General features: G+C 35.3%; 1 protein-coding gene across 8 annotated transcripts in view; it reads right to left on the bottom strand.

Annotated features, from left to right (window-relative positions):
- The window catches only part of RIC8B (RIC8 guanine nucleotide exchange factor B), a 107,981-nt gene that overhangs the window by 33,439 nt on the left and 49,614 nt on the right, over positions 1-24,928 (bottom strand). For all 8 annotated transcript variants that reach the window (XR_014023960.1, XR_014023961.1, XR_014023962.1 and 5 more), the window contains 4 exons: positions 24,654-24,748; positions 12,435-12,663; positions 11,602-11,697; positions 1,429-1,573 (listed from right to left, as the gene is read on the bottom strand). Coding sequence is in view for 4 of the 8 variants with exons in the window: in XM_081309321.1 (XP_081165447.1) it covers positions 1,429-1,573; positions 11,602-11,697; positions 12,435-12,663; positions 24,654-24,748 (565 nt within the window). In the remaining 4 variants the exon portion in view is untranslated. The remainder of the gene's footprint in view (positions 1-1,428; positions 1,574-11,601; positions 11,698-12,434; positions 12,664-24,653; positions 24,749-24,928) is intronic.

Genomic DNA, 24,928 nt, shown 5'->3' with positions numbered 1-24,928 from the left:
AGATTTTTGATCTCAGAAAAATTGATTCAATTTAGTCAATACTTATAGACAACTATACACAAGATATTATGATAACCACTTTGTTCCAAGATGATAATTCAATCTTTTTTCAAAGCCATCAAGGAAGAAAATTGTTCAAAAGAGCAAAAGAAACTGAAATAATATTAACCTTAGAGGGTTCTTTTGAAAATAACATGACTTATGCATAGAATGTCAGGCACATGATACCTCTACTTCATAAGAGCTATGCTTATTACCATTATGATAACAATCAAATCATGTTGCTAGTACACTATCTGAACAGGAACTTAAGTATTCAGATCAATGTTAAGAAATAAAGTTGAGAAATATAGTTGACTTAAGAGTTTTAGAGAAGTGCACTTTTTTTTATTGGTTGTTCACAACATTACAAAGCTCTTGACATATCATATTTCATACATTAAACTTTTTTTTTAATATATATTTTTTTAGTTGTAGGTGGACACGATACCTTTATTTTATTTTTATGTGGTGCTGAGGATCGAACCCAGTGCCTCACGTGTGCCAGGCAAGCGCTCTACCACTGAGCCACAACCCTAGCCCCGAGAAGTAAACTTTTTCATCTTCAAATTATCTATCTCATAAAACTTGAGTCTTTCAAAAAAATGGAATAAAAAATATGCTTATATGGGATTTTATATTAGGATATTTATAAACTAGAAGAAAGAAATACATGTGAATATCTGAGATCCTTTACTTAAAGAACCCAAATTAATACAGAATATTGAAATTAGCTGAAATTTTCTGGGAACTCCAATTTTCTCCTCCCTAAACCTCTTTTTTTTAAATTGTTCTTTTTAGATATCAGGACTATAGAGTATATTTTGACATATTATGCATACATAGAGTATAACTTATTCTAACTAGGATCCCATTCTTGTGGTTGAACATGATGTAGCACCTGAATTATTATACAGACTTTTCATAATGGCTCCAGGTCCTGCCCCATCAAGATTAAGAAGTTTGCGTTAAAGATACAGAAAGTATAAATGTATGTGCTTGGCAATGTATCTGTCTTTGTGTGTCTTAATGAATTCAGAAGCATATAAAATGCTTTTTCATTTTTTGTTTTTTGGTACTGGGGATTAAACCCAGATTCACTTTATTACTGAGCTACACCCAAGCCCTTTTTATTTTGAGAGAGGGTCTCACTAACTTGTTATTCTCCTGCCTCAGCATCTCAAGTAACTGGGATTATGGGTGTGTGCTATCATGCCCAGTTTATAAAATGTTTTTAAATTGTTTATTTATATTATCTTCTCAGCCCCTCTAATATGTTAGATAGTAAGTTCTGGTCAGGGTGGAAAAAGATGGCTACTACCAACAGGAAAATTTCTCAAGTTCCCTCCAAAAGATAAAAAAGCAGGAGGCAAAGAGAGTTTAACCTACCTCTCTCTTTGCAAAGGACAAAAAGGAATTCAGCAGCAATTTGCTTGACTCCAAGGTCAACATGTGTCATGAGGCGCACCAGCTTATTTCTCACAGTTGAGCCAACTTCAGGTCGATTTGTCACATCCCTCAATGGTGGTAAAACCTGATGGCACAAATGAAAAAACCATCATCAACTGAGGGTACCTGAGTCTTTGAGGATGGTTGGTCTTGCAATTGGTCGGTCTTGCAATATTTACTGGGCTTAATTTTATAAGAGTGAAAAAATAAATATATGTTAGCTTCCAAATAAAATTAAACAACAAAAATAAAACAAACTTCAAATAATTTGACGCCTGTAATGAGGCTTCATTTGAACAGCATCATCTCTGCTATATCACCAGGGTCTCCTAAAGGCATTTCCAAACTTTTACTCATCTCAACACCTGGAATGCTGTTTCTTGCCCCTATCAAAATCCATTTCAAAGTCTGATTCAAGTTTCTCCTTTGTCCACAGAAACTTCCTTAATATCCAGAGTCATATTGATTTCTTCATTATTTTAAGTCTGAAGCATTCACTAAAAAACTACACTTATGCTTTCTTGATGTTTATAATAAAAAACTGGCTATTATGGGTTAAGCTTCCCTAATAAGAAAATCTGAAGTGCTTCTAAATCCAAAACTTGTTGAGCACTAAGAGGATGCCACAAATGGAAAATTCCACACATGAGAGGAAAATTGACTTCATGTGACAGATCACAGTCAATCATGGGTAGACAAAACATAGTATAAAATTACCTTCAGGCTGGGTGTGATAGGGCACACCTGTAATCCTAGCTACTCGGGAGGCTGAGGCAGTGGGATTGCAAGTTTGAGGCCAGCCAGGGCAACTAGTGAGACCCTGTCTCAAAATTTAAAAAAACTTTTAAAAAGGGATGGGGATGTAGCCCAGTGGTAGAGCACTCCTGGGTTCAATCCCTCATATCAAAAGCAAAAAACAAATGCAACAAAATAAATAAATAATCCTTCAGACTATGTTTATAAGGTACATAAAAAACATAAATGAATTTCCTGTTTGGACTTGGGTCCCACTGCCAAAATCTCTCATTATGTTTATATGCAAATATTTCAAAATCAACCTAATTTCAAGCATTTTTGGTGAGAGATAATCTGGGCACTTTCTATGTGTTAGTTGTGGTAATAGAGGTATACGTACATAATTTATAATCCTTGCAGTAACTCTGAAAAGAAGTAACAACAGGACCCTCATCCCTATTTTATAGATCTATCCTCAAAGGGTTAGTGTCACTTGCCTACTTTGTCTGTTCCTTTGTTTGCTCACTCATCCAAACATCCACCCAAATACTTCTCTCTGGCTGTCCTATGAGAGAAGCTACTTTGTCTGAGCCCTTTTCTGTCAATCCTCTTCTCTCTTCTTGTCTTGTAAATCTTGGAATATTCAAGGGTTGAGTTCTTGAGCAACTCTTCTTTGTTATATTCGCTCACAGTGTTGGTGGTCTCATCCAATTTAATAGTTTTATACAATCTGTACCTCCTCATGACTCTTGAATTTATGTTGGCATGTTGATTTCTTTCTGACTTCAAGGTTTTTTAAAATCACTGAATAGAAATGTATTATAGGATTTTACAAAGTGCTATGGAAAGTAATAGGTAAATGTAAGGACAAATTATATTAAAATTAACTTTCATTTTTAAGATTACATCTACAACGACAGAGAATATTCAACATAATACAATATTTAATATGCTGCGACCACCTTCTTTACAGACTGATTACAGAGCAAATCAGTGTCATGAAGACACCCTAAACTTTATGCTAGTGCATTTCAGTCTGTAATGTACATTCCAAATACCTATGGATGTTGTTAAAATGCAGATTCTGATTCAGTAAATCTTGGTGGGACCTATAATTCTGCATTTCTTTTTTTTTTTTTTAAACACTGGTGGCAAATTTGTGTGCATATAATCCAGTATTGTTAACTATCCGTACAATATTACACAACAGGTTTCTAGAACTTAGTCATTTTATGTAACTGAAATTTTATTATACCCATTGAATAGATATAAAATCCCTAACCAGAGAATCTGACGTGCTCCCAAATCCAAAACTTGTTGAGCATTAAGAGAAGCCACAAATGGAAAATTCCACACATGACAGGAATATTGACCTCATGTAATATGTCACAGTCAATCATGGGTAGATGTTATATTGTGTAAAATCCATACTATCCCCAAGCCCTTGGTAAACACTAATTCCACTCTGCTATGACCTCCAGATTTTTATAGACTCCTCAAATTTAGCATGTCCTAAATGGGACTCTTGATGCTCCCACCAAAGCTCCTCATACAGTTTTCCGTCTCATTAACTGTTAATTAAAATTCATTCTTCCAATTGCTAAGTACTAAAACCTTGGAAATATCCTTCACTCCTTTTTCATTCCCCATGTCCATCTACTAGCAAATTATGTTGGCTCTATTTCTGAAACACACCCATAATCCAACCACTTTTCACTACCAAGTAAGTCCAAGCTACCAATACTTCTCACCTGGACGAATATCATAGCCTTTAAGTGGTCCCTGCTTCTATCCTGCTACTTCTATGATTCTATACACAGCAGCTAGGATCATCTTTTGAAAGTCAGGTCATGTCACTCCTCAGAGTGCTCCAGTTTCCATGACTTCCCATCTCTCTCATAGTAGAAGGTAAGGTCCCCATAACTCCCTTATGAGGTGACATACAATCATTTCCTGCTACTTCTTTGACTTTGTTTTTACTATTCTCCTGGCTTATACTACTTCAGCTATACAGACTTCCATGGAATTTCTTAAACATGCCAAGTATTTTCTTACCTCAGGTCCTTGCATTTACTGTTCTTTCAGCCCAGAAATGATTTTTTCTACAAACTTGCATGGCTTTCTCGCTTAACTTCCTTCAAGGTCTCTGTTCAAATATCACTTATAAAAGAATTCCGTGACCACCCCTTCGCTAACCTCTAGCATTCTCTCCTTTGCCACCCTACCCCTGCCTCTACTCTAATTTTGCTCACAGCATTGACCACCATCTGGCATAGTATATGCTTTTGGTTTACTGTCTGCCCCCTTCTACAGAACTTACAGGGCAGGGATTTCTTTCTTTGGCTTATTGCTCTCTTTCTAGTGCCTGGAATATTATGGTTCTCAATAAATATTTATTGAATGAAGGGAAAATGAATTAATTCCAGTAACTTCTATTAAGTGATATATTAGACTGTTTTATTACTATAAGGAAATACCTGAGTTGGGTTAATTTCATGAAAAAAAAGAGGTTTATTTAGTTCATAGTACTGAAGGTTCAAATTCCAAGACTGTGTGGCTATATCCATCAAAGACAGCTTTGGTAAGGTGGAGAACAATATCACAATGGCAGGGGCATGTGTGGGAGGGAAAAAAATCACATCTTAAAACAGGAAGCTGCAATTCAGGGGTGGGCTCACTCTTTAAGAACTTGCTCTCAGAAAATCTCAAGGGTCTCACAAAGGTTATCTTAATCCCTCAGGAGGGCAGGTCCTCCAATGACTGAAGAACTGCTCAACTCCCAACATCACCACTGTGGGAATCAAGTTTCTAACACATGAACCCTTGGAGGACAAACCATACCCAAACTGTAGCAGGTGGCTGCTATATAGTGAGGACTTGTGCTAGGAAATGAGGGTAAACACAAAGTCAAGTAATAATTTAGTATGCACCTACTATATGCCAGACCTTTTGTGAATATTTTATTTTATTCAGTCAACTAACCTTCTTCCTTGCCTCTCTCTTTTTCTATAGCTAAGGGCCTACCATGTATCACAAAGTACTGGAAGCATTGGAGATAAGGCTATAAATAAAAAATGAAAACTAAATCTCAGAAAATTGAATACTTTACCCAAATGTTATAAAATTCATATTTCAATATATCTGGGAGGGTAGAGCACAATACAAGGCACAAAGTAATTACGCAAAAAAATTATTATTTGATTATGCTAACTGTACTCTATATTCATCTCTCATTTCTAGAAGAATGAGATGTAATAAATATAGCATGTGTCCATAGTCCCACTTTGGAAAATCTATATTACCATGTAAAAGTTGTTAGCTATTTATTTTGGTTCCTTTTTTTAAATGTAAGTTTATTGTTGCTGTTGTTTTCTACCACTCCCCAACTACATATGTATTTCTCCCTTAGTACTATTACCCTCCAACAAGTTTTACTTTGATAAATTGTGTCTAGTTTTTCTTTCAAATCTACTAAATACACACCTCTTCTATAAGCCTCTCAAGACTAATTCAACCTGAATAAGTAATTTCTACCATCTGTTTTCTAACTGTCCATATATGGAATAATCAAAACCAATTTTCTTTGGGTATATGTGAGTTGGATTTAATTAGGTATTCAGTAATGACTGGCCATAATAACTAGAGTTTCATTTATACTATTATCAAGGGTAATCAGCTATTATATATTTTTTTTTTCTCTTGGTCTTGGTGTGTAGCTCTGCTATTGAGCTACCACATCCAATCATTTGGTACTTTTAAGTTTTGCTTTCTTGATCATCATAGTCAGTAGGCACCCTCCTCAGAAGCAAGCTGAGTTCTGTATATGCTTTGTGCTATGGTTTGGGCATGATTTGAATGCAAACCCCAAGCTCCATCTTAGTCCCTAGTGTGGTAGTGCTGAGAGAATGGTGATACCTCTACGTGGTAGGGCCTACAGGGAGGTCCTTAGGCCACTGGGGAACTGCGCTTAGAAAGGATTAAGGTAAGTTCTGTGGGACTCTGAAGCTCTTGTGAGAGCAAGCTGTTGTTAAGAACAAACTTGACTTATTTATTCTTTGGCTTTCTGTTTTAAGATGTGATTTATGCTTCCTGCATATGCGTCTGCCACAGTGCCTTGTGGCTCTCATCAGAGTTGAACCAATGCCAGTGGTTTGTCCTTAAATCTCTAGTGCTAAATAAACCAGTTTTCTTCATAATGTTAGCCTGCCTCAGGTATTTCATTACAGTAATGAAAAACAGACTAATATAGAAAATTGGTACCAAAGTGGCACTGCTACTATAACTATACCTGAAAATGTGGAGGCAGCTTTAGAATTGGGAGATGAGTAGAGAATGGAAGAGTTTGGAGGAGCAGTTTTTTTAAAAAGCCTCAAGCTGGGCATGGTGGCACATGCCCTGTAATCCCAGTGGCTCAGGAGGCTGAGGTAGGGGCATCACCAGCCTCAGCAATTTTAGGAGACCCTAAGCAACTTAGTGAGACCCTGTCTCAAAATAAAACATAAAAAGGGCTGGGGATGTAGCTCAGTAGTTAAGACAGCTGGAATGAAAAAAAAAAATGCCTAGCATGCTCTAAGCATATAGTTATGGGAGATTCTATTCTAATAAGGGCTCAGAAGACTATGGAACTAGTTTTGGGTGAAAATGAGGATCTGAATAGAAACTGGAAATAGGGTCATTATTGTTACACCACTGCAAAGAATTTGTATTGCATCCATGCCCCAAGACTTAGGGAAAGCTGAAATTAATAATGATGGACTAGAAATTTCAAAACAACAAAGCATTCAGGCTGTGACATGGGAATTACTGGCTGTTTTTAGTCAGATTCACAGCAAGAGCTGGGAGCAAAAGGAAACAGAATAGAAAGATTTAGAGAATTCACACTCTGGCAAAGGAAGGAGCAAAGAAAAAGAGTGTAAAGGTATAGCCAAGGAGGACCAGGCAAAGGGAATGTTTGCTAAAAAGTTTAGCAGGAGGAATGTTAACTATCAGGACAACTGAAAAAGGCTTTGAGGGCATTTCACAAATCTTCTAGGCCACCTATCCCGTCCCAGGCCAGGCACAGCTTTTTGGCTTCTAAATAGTACTGGCTCTGCAGACATGAAGAATTACAGAATCAAGGTGGCTTTCACTGAGATTTCAAAAGAAGGCCAGGGAAGCCAAGCAGAAATATGCTACAGGGTCAGAGCCCTTTCAAGGAGCACCTAATGGAGTGATGCATAGTAGATATAGTAGATATGTGGGAGTAAAACCAAGGTAAGGATCCTAGACAGACAAGAGTGACTAGCAACATGTCATACCCATCCAGGACCCACATTAGTATGCAGTCCTATAAGGCTGTGACCAGCAAAGTTGTAGGGGTGGGAATGTTCAGGTCTTGGGGACCAATCCCTTGGGTCTGCCCTGCTGGTTTCTGGTCTTGTTTTGGGGCAATTCACCCTTTGTATTGGCCTATTCTTTCCTTTTGGAATGGGAAGGTATATCCCATTGTATACAATGGCCTCCCACCATTGTATGCTGGAAGGAGATAACTTATTTTGATATTCTAGGCTCACAGCTAGAAAATGAGCTCACTTTGAGTCTTAGATAAAACTCTGTTCTTTTGAATTAATGCTAGAGTTAAGTTAAAACTCTGGGACTATTGCGGAAGGAAAAGTTGTATTTTGCACTGAACACTGAGATACTGGGGTAGAATGCAATGGTCTTGATATGGTTTGAGTATATCCTCCAAGTTTTCATATGAGTCATTAAGAGGGTGGAAACTTAATCCCATTATGGTGATTAGAGTTGGCACCTTTGAGAAGTGATTAGGATTAGACAAGATCATGAGGGTAGAGCCTCCACAACTGAATATTGGTGGCTTTACAAGAAGATGTGGGGGAGAGACATGAGAAGAGACAAACAAAGATAGTGCTCTATCTTCTCCAAGTCATGTCCTACATCTCCTTATTCTGCTAGCAAGAAGGCCATTGCCAGATATAGTCCCTCAACCTTGAACCTGCAGAACCATGAGCCAAAATAGTAAAGCAATTTTCTTTATATAGTTGTCTGCCTTAGATATTTTGTTATAGTAATGAAAAACAGATTAATATACTTTGTATCTTTATCTTTTTACCTGTTATATTTCACCTGCTTTCCTATATTGTAGTGTTTCTTGAGGACAGAAGTAGGCCACATGAGCTTTTGTATCTACATTATACATGGCTCAAGACTTCCTATACAGAAGCTGGTTTGGGTTGTTCAAGTTAGAGACAACAAAACCTAAACAGTTTGCCTGAATGATGATCTCAAGATTATCTTTGTAAAAGCATAAAATAGAGAAAATACAGCATTTTCATTTATTATTCTTCACCAAGCCCTCTTAGTCAAGGTAGAATGTCTTAAAATAATAAAACTTAGAAACTACCACAAATGATTATTTTATCTTGCTTAGATGATTATTTATGTGTTTATAGCTTTCTTTTCTTTCAATGGAATGTGAATTCCTTAAACATACAGTCCCAACTTTCTAATTTCTCTTCATCAGCACTATGTATTAGTATTTACTAAATCTTATCATAAATACAGACAGACAAAATAAACCTGGTTCATTTATTAGGGGAAATTCTATGAATAAATGAATAATGAGGTGATTGGTAGCACCATATATTGAAATGTGGAACGAAGCGGAAGACTAGGTTAGGGACATAGGAAATCATATAAAGTTTGGGACATGTTAAACTTAAGTTAACTGCTACATATTCAATGGGAGGAGATGAGTGGGCAGTTCAGTTCAATATGTAAGTCTGGGGCTTAGGAAAAGATGACAGCTAGAGAGAAAAACTTGGGAGTCATCAGCACACTCCCAATCAAAACTCCTGAATAAGATCACCAGGAAAGTAGAGATGAGACAAGGCAGTATTGCCTTGGGGCACTCAAACATTTACAGTTGGGATGAGAAGCATCAAAGAAGAGGTTCTCTACTGTATCTAGAAACCACATAAAGAAAGAATTATAAGGAAGAGGGAATACTTAGACCAAATGCTATTGGATAATAAAAAGAAAAGACTTGAGAACTATTAGTTTGGCAATATTGGGTTGCTGACTTTGATAAACACCTTTGTATTGGAGTAGAAAGCATGAAAGCCTAATTAAAGAGGGTCCAGGAGAGAGTCAAAGGTTAACTACAAAGAATATAAATGAGGAATATAGAAACTCTTTAGGGACACTGCATAAAGACAAGCAGAGAAATGGGAAGACACAGAGAAGTAGGATTAATATAAAGTTTTTTGTTGTTGTTGTTTTAAGAGGGAAGATGTGTTTGGATGCTGGCAGAAATAATCTAGTACATTAAAAAAAAAGTTGAATATAAGAAGAGAGAAAAAGAATAAGTATAGAACAAAGCTCATCAGGTAAAAGGGAAATGGATCCAGAACAGATGCTGGCCACAGACAGTAGTGGGGATAATTCAAAGACTGAGAGAGGAAGAGACAAAGTATTAACGCTAAAAATACGACAGACAGTAGATGCAGTGGTGAAAAATGAAGTTTTGTCAATTTCTTATGGAAACAGAAAGTAAGGTCAACAAATGAGAGTGTGGAGAGAATAGATGGTGGAGATTTAAGAAAAGGAGTTATAAAATAATTATCCTGGAATGTTCTGGTGAGCCACTTAGGGCCAGACTAATCCATATGGTTACATTGCTTTACCCTATTTAAGTGCCCAGTGGAAGCCCAGAGTAAATAGAAGACTGCATTTAACCTGTTTGTTGGATTTTTGCAGGTAAGTATGACTTGAAGAGAAATGAGAAATACTAGTTAAAGATGTATGGAAAGGGGCTAAGGTTGTGGCTCAGTGGCTTGCCTAGCACGTGCAAGGCCCTGGGTTCGATCCTCAGCACCACATAAAAATAAATAAAATAAAGGTATTGTATCTAACTACAACTAAAAAATAATTTTTAAAAACGTATGGAAAACAGAGATTGTAGTAAAGAACTACAGGTGAGATCCAGCCTGGGTAAGAAAAAAAATATAAGAGGTAAGTGATGGAGTAAAACGAATGATAGACTGCTAGTCCTCTTGGGGTTAACAGAAAGCTGAATTGAAGCACCAAGAGGAGGTGCTGGAAACTGGGATTTTAGAGGTCAGTTTTAGTTACTGTTAGAAGCAAAGACTTAGAATTTAAACTATAATCAAAAAGTTTAAAAGTCATCTTTGATTATTTTTTCTTTATTTCTCAATACATATCCTGATCTATCAGCACATTATACGAGTTCTACTTTAAAAACATATCCCAACACATGGACTCACTGCTTTCACCCCATGCCAACCTGTCACCATCGGTTTTCTTCTGGGCTGGTCTCCTGGTTCCAATAAGGTCTACTCTACAGTCTACCCTAGCCAGAGCAATCTTAAAATATAAATGAGATCACTTCACTTCTCCTCTCAAAATACTCATGTTATCTCATCTCACTTAGAATCAAAAGTCCTTAAAACCTGTGTTATCTGGCACTTGTTTACCCCTTACTTGATGTACCACTCTCTCCTTTGTGTATTTTTGCTTAATCAAACAGGCTGCCTTGTTTTTCCTTAAGCATACCAAAGTATCCTCTTTTTTTCCTTTTAAAATATTTTTTTAGTTGTAGATGGACACAATATCTTTATTTTACGTATGTTTGTATGTATGTGGTGCTAAGAATCGAACCCAGTGCCTCATGCATGCGAGGCAAGCGCTCAACCACTGAGCTACAACCCCAACCCCCCAAAGCATCCTCTTATCTCAGGGACTCGGAACTTGTTCTCTCTAGTAGATTCCTTTTCCAGACATTCTCAGAGACATTTTTCTTACTTATTCAACTTTCTGCTCAAAAGTTATCTCCTCACAAAGGCTCTCCCTTCTCCCCTTAAATATTCCCTTTCTCTTCCCCTGCTATAAAACTTTCTGCAGAACATTTATCATTTCCTGTTAGTACATTATATATTTATTACTTTTTATCCCCCACAGTAAGGTAAACTCTACAAAGGTTAGGGTTAGACAGATTTCATCTGTTGTCCATTACTCAGAACAATGCTTATAAAACACCACATAAATCTCAATAAACATTTGTTGGATAAATGAATGAATGACAAAAAATTATACAAGATCACTTGTTTTTAACTTTTTTGGCAGTACTGGGGCTCAAACCCATGGTTCTGCACATACTAGGCAAGTGCTCTACCACTGAGCTATATCCCCAGCAAGATCACTTATTTCCTGACTGGAAGATTCCAAAGATTAAAACCAACTTTTCTGATTTTCTGAAAATCATTATGTGAGAATTCATTAGTTTTGTGTTAAAAAAAAAAAAAGAAAAACATATACAGTAAGATTAACTTTAAGATGTATTATGCATTAAGCAGTTACCTGATCTTTGAGAAATTTTCTGATGTTTCGATGGGCTCGGGAACATTCTGTTAATAAGCTGAGAACTGGAGTTAGACCCTCTCTATAGCTGCTTCCCTACAAAGAAAACCATACATGCTCTATTAGTTTAGTTTCTGAAAGTATTCCTTTCCTCCATGTAACATGAGCATATGAATCACTTTCTTTGGTGGTGGGGAGCAGGATACATTAGTTTTTTCCTAACAATATTTCCATTTTTTTTTCCTCCAGTTATCTTCATGTTTATTGACTGGTTTTATCCTTCCTTGATTTTCCTATATTTTCTAGGGTTCCCCCAGCTCAAGCTATGTGCTTAAATGAAACAAAGGATATGGTGACCTACCTATGCTCCCCTGCTGCCTTTTAACATAATTACTTGATAAACTGAGTGGCAGATCAGAGAAAATAAACAGTTCACACGTAGAAAATTGGAAAAAAATTTTAAAAAAATGTCTTTTAAAGGCATTACAGAAAATATCATCAAGTTTTTTGATGGGATGATTTTTACTTTTGAGACTTTCAAAGTACCTACATGAAGGAGTAATTATTTTTACCTTTATTTTCAGGCAATAGTTACAAATTTGGTAAACATGTTGCAAAAACAAATATTCAGCATTAAACAAATAAATGCATTACTTTTCAGTAATTCATCCTATATTACAATAAAATGCTTTCTAAAGTAGAATTAAGCAACATGTCAGCTATATAAAAAAAGCTTAGATTTAAAAATCATGCTCTGTGGTCTGTTTGTATGTAGGGCACATTTACATACTTTAGAAGCATCTTCTCAAAGGCTTCCACTCTATCAGCCTTACCTTGTCTATTCTCTTCTCCATAAAATTGAGTAAAACATGAATGGCTTCCATATTCATACCATTGTATTCCATGGTATTGTTTTTCAAAACTGTTTCTTTCTCAGCTGTTTTATCACTGGGCAGTTCATCTAAAGTCGTTGCCTCTTGGGCTGTTTCTTCATGGGTTAATGGACAAATGAGAACATCCAAACAAGAGACCGGAACATTGCTTAAAAGGTTGACTGCATTGCTGAAAAGCAATTTAAAAATACAATATTTTAACTTGATTGAACACTCATTTACAATGCAAACATAATAATAATAAGTTCAGCAGTGACTTTTAGAAGTCAGTTAAAATTTTTCTTTTTCAAAATAAGCCATTAATATTACTTGGACCTTACTAAAAGAAAATAAAAACTGTCTCAAATACTACATTTGACAAAATTAGGAAGAACAGATGTAAAATGGATAGACAAAAATCAAATGATGTCAGGTCACTTTCTGAAATGCTACAATAGGACTAAGTGAGCTTTAATCCCAGCCCTTTAATTTTATCATGACAACAATACTAGCTTTGCATTTTCTTGGGGAGGGGGCAGATTTAAATCCTTTTGTGCATCTACTGGTGTTTTATTTCTTTTTAATTTAATTAATTTATTTTTTGGTACCAGGAATTGAACTCAGGTGTGCTTAACCGCTGAGCCACACCCCCAGTTCTTTTATACATTTTATTTAGAAACAGGGTCTCACTGAGTTGCTTTAGCACCTCACTAAGTTGTTGAGGCTGGCTTTGAACTCAAGATCCTCCTGCCTCAGCCTCCTGAGCTGTTGGGATTACAGGTGTGTGCCACCACACCCGCTTCCACTAGTGTTTTATTATTCCTTAGCTTACACCATAAAGCATTCAAGAAGAAATGCATATAAGCAGCTTATCACAATAGGCTGTCAACACTGTAGTACTAAATTTTGTTCTTTCTAGATGTACAAATACAATTTTTAAGTCATCCCATTTTGTGTAAGACATTTACAGAAAAAAGGAAAATGGTGTTTCTTTTCTCTCTCATCAGAAATGATAAGATTAGAAATAGCCTCATTTCTAATCTCCATCTCCTAGGCCTTTTGATTATACATTAAGGAATACATGAGCTTGAAATGCACCAGTAGGGGGAACTCAAACCTTGTATTTTTGGCATTCCCTTAAAACCTTGTTCTGTTACTCAGTGTACAAGAGAAATGACACTAACCGTTTAAAACTTAGACATGTTCTCAATGAGCATATTTCCCTTCGGGTATTATTTCATATTTTCATCTAAAAGAAGAGGTAGTATTATATGCTAACTGGATCTTAAATGCCTGAGCCTCAGAACTTCCTGATAAACAACAATGGAAAGACAGGCATTACATTTCCTAGTGACAGAGAAGCAGATCTAAAAATAACCACATCCTGACTAAAAATAAACTCTTGCAAATGCAATTTAAAAGTCTAACCACTTGGAAACCAAGTTCAGGGCTTAAACCATCTGATACTGTCTTAATTTAGATCATCGTAGTCTAAAATTTAAATTATAGTGACACTATTAAAAAAATAGGAAAATAAAAACACCAAGGTTTTTATTTCCTTTGCCATGAATTGTGGTTCTATTCCTCCAAGAATAAATACTTCCTTTCTCTTTATGTTATAGAAAAATAAAAATTGGTAAGAAATCTGTTTGAAAATTAAACAATCAATGCAGAATAATGAGGAATAATGTATAGAGCATTAAAATATGAAATATGAGCAAAAAAATAATTTATCCAGTCTATAAATAAACAGTTCTTGATAAAATACAAATTATTTGGGTGTTCTCACTAAAATCTACCCCTATTTCTATTACACAAAGTCTAATTTTGGTTATTTGTAAATAATCAAAGGTAGCTGAAATATAATGCTTTCCCCACAAACCTTCTTTTAAAAATTTTTTGCAAGCTTCTGTAGTACCTTATTTATAGTTTAAAATGGTTCATTTCTGATTTAATAAGCATCTGGAAATTGCTATTAAATACAATAAATTCACTGGGGAAAAAAAAAAAGCGTAGGGGAAAAAAAAAGACTACCTAAGAGTGACTTTCTAAAACTATACAAACCATTCTGAAATGTTAGAATTTTTTTTCCCCTAAATATAAGACAATAATCTCTGGACTCCATCAACAGTATGATTCTCTAAATCTATCAAAGACCAGACTGAAAAGTTTAAGATAGGGCATTTCATTACAAAAAAATGTTTCCCCTTTAAATTTGTTTAAATTTAAACAGTTTCCAGGAATTCAGTAAATTTAAGAAACCACATGTAGGGCTGGAATCAACAAATATTTGGAGGTTTTAGGCTTTTCAAGAAAAGTTCCCATATTCTCATTTCTTATTAAACAACTGGGTTCCCAAACAACTACAAAATTAATTTTCTGGCTCACTGTGTTTGAGCTATTCTTTTTAAATAAGGAAGGCCAGCTTTTTGAGTTCTGTCACTTCTCTGACAGTTTTATTTGTGGTAGAAGAGTGTATGAAATTCTCCAGCTACCAGGAAGTCAGTGACTATGCACAGATTTGCACAATGGTGTTTGCATTCCTACTCCAGGGGGTAGAAATACTGTGTATATTACTCTCTCCTTTTCAGCTTCCTAGAGATCATTAATCACTGGGACATGACATCCTCTGGCTCTGGCTCCCAGCCCCCTCCTGATATGCAGATTCAAAAGCAAGGTCTATTTAAGAGCTCTGTAAAGCCCAATTAAAGCTTTGTGGCAAAGGGAAGACAATCTAAAATCGAGTCCTCTATCAATCGCTGAACTAACCAAATTTAATACCAAATAACAATGATGAGCATGTTAATAGCCCATGTATGTCTACAGATATTAATAAATCTTTCTGGTCAAATGCTCTTTATATTTGTGGTTCATATCTTTTTTTCAAGGTTGGATCTTAAGATCTCCAAATGACTTCCCTTCTACTTTATTAAAAAGAAGTTTTTTAAAATAATTTTTTCTTTTGTGGTAAAAGCACATAAGATCTACCCCCTCAGCAAATTTTAATTATACAAAACAGTATTGTTAACTACGGGCTCTATGTGTACAGTAGATCTCCAGAACTTATAACTGAAATTCTGTGTTCTTTGGAAGATACCTCCCCCAACTCACACCCACACCCCCACTACTGTCTTATTTGCTATAAGTGTCACTATTTTAGATTCCTCATAAACATGGGATCATGAAGTGTTTGTCCTTTTGTGTCTGATTTAACTTATTATACTGACTTCTATAGCCACCTATGTTGTTGTAAATGACAGGATTTTTTTTAAGGCTGAATAATATTCTATTATATGTACATGCCCCATTTTCTTTGTTCAATCATCTGCTGATAGATATTTGTTTCTATATCCTGGCTATTGTGAATGGTGATAATGAACATGGGAGTACAGATGTCTCTTCGAGATAGTGATCTTATTTCCTTTAGCTATATACCCAAAAGTGGGATTGCTAGATTAAAAATGGTAATTCTATTCTATTTCTAATTTATTGAGGAACCTTCTCTGTTTTCTATAATGTCTACACCACAATAGTAGTTTACATTGTTCCTAACAGCTTACAAAAATTCCCCATTCTACACATCCTCAGTAACCCTTATTATTTTTTTTATAATAGCCATTATAACACATATGAGGTGCTTACTGTGCTTTTGATTTACACTTTTCTAAAGATTAGTGATGCTGAACACTTTTCATTTATCTATTGGCCATTTATCTCTCTTCTTTGGAGAAATGCCTATTTAGGTCCTAGGCTTTTCCCCTAAATATTCTTCTAAGAGTTATTGTTTCAGATTTTACATTTAAGTAAATTAATCAATTTTGAATGTGTATGGTGTGAGGTAAGGGTCTAGTGTATTCTTGGCATCCCAGCTAAAGTACAGTTGACTGTATATGTGTGGGTTTATTTCCAGGCTTTCTATTCTGTTTCACTGATCTGTTTTATGCAAAAAAATGTTTTGATTATTGTACTTTGCAATATATTATGAAATCAGATGCCTCTCACATTGTTCTTGCTCAAAGCTGCTTTGGTTATTCAGGGTCTTTTGTGATCCTCTTCCTTCTCCTCAAGGAAGAATGGAAAAGAAGGAAGAAAGGCTGGAAGGCAGGCTAGCAAGTAGGCAGAAGATGACTCTGTATTCAAACTACTCTGCCCTTCTCTTTCTATGGTAAGATAGTTTATTGATGACCTTAAACCAGAGTTGTGCTGGCAAGTAGTAGATGAAGAAGCCTGGTTATGGTAGATAAAGAATGAATATAGGGTAAATCCATGGAAATAATGTCTAAACTGCAAAGTGGTGTGGGGCATATGCAACCATACTGGCACATAAAATGATCCAGTGGAGTGCAGATTCTATTTTTTAATTTTTATCTAAAAAGGTGAAAAGAAGTTTTACTAACATTTAATAAATACACTGACATTGGTACCCAACCTGAATCATGTATCAGGTGCTCCCCATTTGTAAACATATGCATAGTATCTTGAGGTAAGAGCTGAAATTTCACATCAAAGATTTGATGGAATCATGAATAGAGGATGCAAGAGGACTGACCAGGAAGAAGAGATTTCCCAGAGGAGGATGCAGATCAAAAATAAATGCACAGTGATTTCCCCACCCCCTTAAAAAGGCTTCTTTTATTCCTTAAGACAGAGAGGAGCCATAAGAAGATTTTAAGCAGACATTTGCTTTGATCTGTCGGATTACATAAAATTTACCCATAGGCCTCATTAGCTTGAGTATGCAACTGTAATGGAGGTGGTCTGTCAGATCTAGAATGGGTATGTTGAGACTGGCAGGACATGGTAATGAGGGAAAAGAAAGAGGTTGAAATGATGAACCAATGTTTAGGGACAGGAGGGGGGGAAAAGTAAACCCCTTACAAGGAGCTTCTAGATAGAATAAAAAGTAATCAGCAGAGGTGTGGAAGAAGATGGAGAATAGGAAGAGTATGAGTGAGGAAGATTTCCTCTGGAATGAAGAATTCCGGACCACAGTGGGCTTGTCCATTACTTTAGTTAGCAATTATTATTTGAATAAAATTCACTGGGAAACTACTCAAAAACTACCTTGTAATATATTTCTATTATTGTCCTGAATTGTTATTCCACTTTTCATAACATTTATATCTTATTTCCTCACTTAGTGACTATGTTCCTGCAGGGCATGCATTGTGGAGCTCTTTAGATAACTGTTATCTACAGAAAATCAGGTTAAAGAGCTGAGAACTTTAATAAAAACAACAAAACAAAATAAAACCCCCCTTCTCCTTGATCTCTCCAAAAAAAGTAAACTCCCTTTTTTCTAAACACCTACATAAGCTTGTTCATATCTGAAACAACACTCACCAAAAAAATGTACTTATTTACTTACAAATAAGTAAGTAAATAATCAGTGATCACTAGAGAACAGACACTGCACTGAATTCATCTTTGTTGCCCTAAATCTCAAAATGGTGCCTAACAATGTTAAGTGCTCAATTAATAAATACAAACAGAAATAAAATTATTCCATTAAAAAATTTATTAAAAGTGTATCATTCATGATGATTAGAAGACAATACCATTAGTCAATACTCCGAAGTATCAAATTGAATATAATCCTTATCAATATCCAAATGATATTTCTTTGCAGAAATAGAAAACTCATCTTTAAATTTATATGGAATCTAAGGGTCTCCAAATAGCCAAAACTGATTTGAAGGAAAAAAAGAAAAAAGCTGATTTAAAACTTAACAAAGCTAGGGATGGGTAGAGCACTTGCCTAGCACATGTTAGGTAGTGGGTTTGATCCTCCGCACCACATAAAAAAATTAAACAAAATTATAAAAACTAACTTTAAAAAACAAAACAAAACAAAAAGCTATAGTAATTAGAACAATGTGGTACTGGCCCAAAGGCAGACAGACCAATGGAACAGAACGGATCCCAGAAATAAACCCTTACATATATAGTCAAATGATTTTTGTCAATGGTGCCAAGACCATTCAACAGGGAAAGCACCGTCTTTTCAACAAATGGTGGCTAAGAAAACTAGATATCCACACGCAAAAGAATGAAGCTGGGAGCTGGGACTGTAGTAGCTCAGTGGTAGAGCGCTCTCCTAGATGTGTGAGGCACTGGGTTCAATTATCAGCACCACAAATAAATAAATAAAATAAAGTCCAATGACAACCAAAAAAAACCAAACAAAAAACAAAACAAAAAACAAAAAGAATGAAGCTGGACTCTCACCTACTAGATTATGCAATAATTTCTTAGACATGACACCAAATACACAGGCAACAAAAGGAACAGTGGCACGTGCCTATTATTCCCGCTACTGGGGAGCCTGCAGCAGGAGGATCACAAGTTCCAAAACTAGCCTCAGCAACTTAAGTGGTGAGACCTTGTGTCAAAACTAGAGGGGGCGGGGGAAACAGGGGAAGGAGGGAGGTGTAACTCAGTGGCAGAGCACCCTGGGTTCAATTCCCAGTACCACAAAAAGACAATAACAACAGAGTAACAAGGCAATAGACCTAATGAGAGGAAATGTTTGCATATTATATATAAGACAATATACAGAGAACTCCTAAACTCATAATAAAATGAACAATGTGATTTAAACCAGGCTCAGTGGGGCACACCTTTAATCCCAGCAACTCAGGAGACTGAGGCAGGAGGATCACAAGTTCAATGCCAGCCTGAGCAATTTTACGAAACCTATCTCAAAAATAAAAAGGGGCTGGGAGTACAACTCAGTGGTAGAGCAAACCTGGTATAAATTCCCTGTACCACAAAAAATTCAAAAATGGGCGAAGTTTTTGAATAGACATTTCTCCAAATAAGAGACATAAATGGCTAATAAGCACATAAAAAGATGCTCAACATCACCAATCATTAGGAAAATGAAAATCAAAACCATAATGAGATAACACCTCACACCCATTAGTTTAGCTACTGTAACAAAACACAATATATAAAATTGTTGGCAAGGATGTGGAGAAACTGGAATCCTTGCACACTGTTGAGAGATTGCAAAATGGGATAGCATCTGTGAAAAAATAGTATGTTGGTTCCTCAAAAAACTAAAAACAGGCTTTGGAGATATAGTTCAGCAGTAGAACACTCACTAAGTGCATGCATAAGGCCCTGGGTTTGATCCCTAACACCACATTAAAAAAAAAAAAAGAAAGAAACGAAAAACAAATAAAACTCCCTAAATAGTCTTAATTACCATACAATCTAGCAATTCCACTTCTAGGTATAAACCACACAAAAGAAATTCACACAGACTGGGGATGTAGCTCAATGCTACGTAGCATGCACAAAGCTCTGAGTTCAGCACACACAAAAAGAAATGAACACAGGATCTTGAAGGAATATGTGTATACCCATGTTCATAGCAGCATTAGTAACAACAGCTAAAATGTAGAAGCAACCCAAGCATATATACCTACAATGTGGTATATATCTATAATGTTATCCAGCCTTAAAAAGAAAGAAAATGCAGCCTTTGGTTACAACATTAATGAACCTTGAGGGCATTATTCTAAGTGAAAAAAGTCAGCCACCAAAAGACAAATCTTGTATGAGTTTACACTTGAGCAGCCAAAGCCACAAAGACCAAAGTAAAATGGTGGTTACTAGGGACTAAGGAGAGGGAGGAATGAGAAGTTACTGTTTAATGGGTACAGTTTCAGTTTTACAAGATGAAAAGAGTTGTAGAAGTGAATGGTGGTGATGGTTGCACAACACTGTATTTAACATTGCTGAACTATATGCTTAATCATTGTTAAAGATGGCAAATTTTATAAGTGTAAAACACAATATTAAAAATTGGAGGGGGGGCTGGAGATGTGGCTCAGCGGTATCGCCTGGCATGCGTGCGGCCCGGGTTCGATCCTCAGCACCACATACAAACAAAGATGTTGTGTCCGCCGATAACTAAAAAATAAAATATTAAAATTCTCTCTCTCTCTCTCTCTCTCTCTCTCCCTCCCTCCCTCCCTCTTTAAAAAAAAATCTTTAAAAAAAAAATTGGAGGGGGAAAGTGTGTCACGTGTAAGACATAATGTTTAGCATTGCAATAAGAAGTCAGCAGCTGAACTGTCCCATTGGTATGTGAGGCAAAATGAATTAATTTAAACAAAGAACAAGGAAAAAAAAAAAAACACCAAAAAGCTTTGTAGATGTACTCAAGTGACTAAAAGAAACTAAAATGAAAGCCCAAAATAAATTAAATAAGTTAAATCAGATCTGGTCCTCTCTCCTTATCAAAGTATAGGACATTCCCTGCTTCCCTCTTGTCTCCAAAATAAAACAAATCCACATCCCACGCAAGTTTTGGGGGCTAAGTTTATGCATTAGCTTATTGATTATGGACAGGAGTGCTGAAAATATTTTCAGACAAACAGTAGAGATGAAACAGAATTAGGATGTCTTTTTATGTATCAAAAAAGGTGGATAATATCACCAACGTTCTTGCTACTATAAGCATAGACAAAAGGGAATGAAATGGAACAAACAGAAAAACTAACTAAAATGTTGATTAGTGGAAATGAAGGTCAAGGTCTGCTGTTTTTGTGAGCTCTCATTTTATCTCTATGCTCATGTCCTTTTGATTAATCTGAAAACAAAAACAAAAACAAAACAAAACAATAACAACAAAAACCCAGCCAGAAAACCTGCCAGAAAAAGTTGCCGGGCTTTTCACTCTTCTGCATCACCTTTATAGGCTTTGGACATGCTGTGTCACTGAACATATCTGACTTCAGAAAAATACTCAAAATAATGGAAAATGAATTTCTTTACGATTACAGGATAAACATACAAATATGTTCTAAATAAAAGGTCAAGATCCAAAAACTATTTTATTTTTATCATTTTTCAAAGAAACAACTTTAAAAAAATTAGAACTGAGTATTAGATCTAAGAGCCAATAATCTTACTTTAATAACAGTAAAAAAAAGTAATGTGGCGGCAGCAGCTCCTGTTTACTAAGAGCTTATTCAGCACTGGGGACAGGGTGCTTTATGAACTTCTCATTTAATCATCATCATAATCCTACGGGTTTGATAATGCAAAACCATAAACGAGTCTATCTAGGATTACTCATACATTACATTTTTCTTTGAAACAAAGTATTTTACACATTTACACACACACACACACACACACACACACACACACACACACACACACTTAGAAAAATAACTAATGAATGGGGGGAGGAGAATGGGAGATGACTTTGAAACATCCTTATTTTTTAAAAATTAAGCATTACATATGTATACTTTGCATGCATATGCATACAAACACACACAGAAATTATTTTCAGAGTTGCTACAGAGAGCAGATTTTAATAGATTTATAATTCTAGTAAGTTCCTAAAATAGCTCTTGTGGTTGATGCAGTTTTCTCTGTATTTAAGTGGATTAGCCTAAAGTCATTACTGCTCAAAATGATACTAATCACTTTAATTCCAATTAAAGGGACATGTAGGACCATTATAGACAAAGAGCTAAGTCAGCAGCAACCTCAATTTTCCAGGAAAGCCTTTGAGAAATATTCATAATCTTGTCTGTGGCTCTTATTTTACAGTGAAGTCTAGATTTTTATCAAAGCAACTTTTAAAATAAAGGCATGTTTAAAGAAAAAAGGAAACATCACAAAGAAAAAAAAGTAGTCTTTTTAAAAAATTTGATTTTAGTGGCTGGGGGTGTAGCTGAGGGCTGAAGTGCTTACCTAACATGTTCAAGGCCCTGGGTTTGATCCCCAGAACTGTAAAAACCAATATTTGATTAAAAAAAATTATGGAATTATGTTCTCTTGACAAATATTGTGCTGTTATTAGATATTAAATTCATTCTACAGAGAAATCCTTACCAATATATTTTTAACTAGCATAACAATTAGTATCAAAATTCTTTCCCCTCACATCCTTAACTTATATCTGTTTCCCCCCCCCCCAAAAAAGAAAGTCCATTTACTTGAGTTTATGTCAATTTTCTTTTAATATTAGTGTTTACAGTTTAGATTTCTAGTGTCTCTGAAGTATAAAAAAATTACAGTGGGTGAAAATGGTTTATAAAAATATTTTTAGGATATGATTTATTGCAGTTAACCTGATTATTTATTTCTTTAATTTTTCTGGTACTGGGGATTGAAGCAAGGGGTGCTTTTACCACTGAGCCACATTCCCAGCCTTATTTTATTTATTTATTTATTTTTTTGAGTCAGGGTCTCACTTAAGTTACTTAGGGTCTCTATAAGTTTCTAAGGCTGACCTCAAATTTAAGATTCTCTACCTCAGCCTCCTGAGTCACTGGGATTACAGATGTGTGCCACCACACCCAACAACCTGATTAATTTTTAAGGGCACAGTTTTAAGAAAGTTGAAAAAATGATCTATAGCTGCAGAAAAAAGAATATGCTTTTTTTTCAAATATTTATTTTTTAGTTATAGTTGGGCACAATACCTTTATTTCCAACTACAATAAATTATTATTTATTTTTATGTGGTGCTGAGGATCGAACCCAGGGTCCCGTAAGTACAAGGCAAGCACTCTACCGCTGAGTCAAAAACCCTAGTCCAAGAATATGCTTTTTAATCATGAAGAAAACAATATTTTGAAAGCTCATAGAGCAGAGACTAAAGATAACATACCTACAAACTCAGTTCAATGTTAAATAATATACCTGCCAAATGTAACTAAAATAATATAAATTTGACTGAAAAATAACAAGGGTATATTTTATTTGTATTCTGGTTGTTTCTATGCAGTTTTTAATTGAGTCATATTTTGAAAAATGGAACTTTAAGTGCTTAAAAAGTAGAAAATAAAATTTTAAGTGCTCAAAAGAGGAACCCATGTTAATTTCTTCATGAATCAGTTAATACCAAAGTTGTTTCTTTGAAAACCTGAATATATCTTTATTACTTAAATTACTATTTGTAAAAAAAAGTATATATTAAAAATGAATACCATTCATATTCTTATAAAGTACAAATAGTCTTATGATAAAGTATGAAGTCCTGTTGCTACAAATTTGATCTCGAATAGAAAGTAAGAAAACTAGAAAATGCATTAATTCTGACTTAAGTTTTTCTCAGAGAAAATACACGCATATATATGTATTTTTTCCCAGTGCTAGAGATGGAACACAGGCCTTGTACATGCTAGGAAAGTACTTTATCTCTGAGCTATATCACCAGCCCCAGAGAATAATAAATTTTAACATCAGCCTATTAATTTTCTAACAGATAAGCCACAAAATTTTTAACTATTTTAATATATTTTAATACTAGACATTGTGACCCTATTTTTATAAATTATTTTAAAAATTATCAATGCTTAAGTATATGTCATTTTAAGAGAAATGTTCTTGAAATGAAATTAATACAAGTATTACTCGAGTGTTGTAATTAAAAGCCAGGGTTAAATCCTAGCTCTTTCACTTATTAGGACTGCCATCTTGGAGAAATTAATTGCTTGATCTCTCTATGCTTCAGTTTCCTCATTTACTGAAATGTGAAGATAGTAGTTCCTCACTCATAAGGTTGGTATGATGATTAAAAGTAGTTAATTGGGCTGGGGATGTGGCTCAAGCAGTAGCGCACTCGTCTGGCATGTGCGGGGTGCTGAGTTTGATCCTCAGCACCACATAAAAATAAAGATGTTCTGTCCACCAAAAGCTAAAAAATAAATATTAAAAAATTCTCTCTCTCTCTCTCTCTCAAAAAAAAAAAAAAAAAAGTAGTTAATCTTGTGTGTGTGCACGGGCACATACGCGGTGATTGGGGACCAAACCTAGGATCTGACACATGCTAGGTAAGTGCTCTACCACTGATCTACATCATGATCCTAGAAGTTAATCTTAAACAGCACTCAGAACAATGCCATACAAAAAAAGTATTCAATAACCTGTATGATATGATTATTACTGGTTGTTCTGGGGCTTATGATGGAATACAACAAAATGTCAAATTCTCTTCTCTTGTTGGATTTTAACATAATGAAGTCAAAGAAGACAGAATGAAAATTTCTCATCAGGAAGTTGTTACAATTTCTGACCTACTAGTAACCTGATTTACTATAACATTTCCATTTTCTTGTGCTTATAATGATTGAAATTAAATGCATTAAAAAAAAAACAAGATCTAATGATACCCTTCACTGAGATATCAATACAAAGGTTACCCACCTGTGCAACTCTTCTGTTTTGTCTTCAGTTGGACCTACGATTAGTAAACAGTGGCGAAGGACAGCTGCCATGACACGGAATTGATGAGAGTCACTCTATGGTCAAAAAAGAAAAGGAGAGGAAAAATTGGGAGATGAATGCCTTAAGGAAAAAGTCCAGTACATTACTATAATACCTGTTCCTCCAAACCTTCTTACACTATACAGGGAGACAGCAGGATACTCTAGAAAGAATTCCCAAGGCACTACTAAGTAAATAGTCACTATCTTATTTCA

Source organism: Spermophilus citellus (genome assembly GCF_964194105.1).
Source record: "Spermophilus citellus genome assembly, chromosome: 10".
Taxonomy (NCBI): domain Eukaryota; kingdom Metazoa; phylum Chordata; class Mammalia; order Rodentia; family Sciuridae; genus Spermophilus; species Spermophilus citellus.
This window is presented reverse-complemented; position numbering and strand designations above follow the sequence as displayed.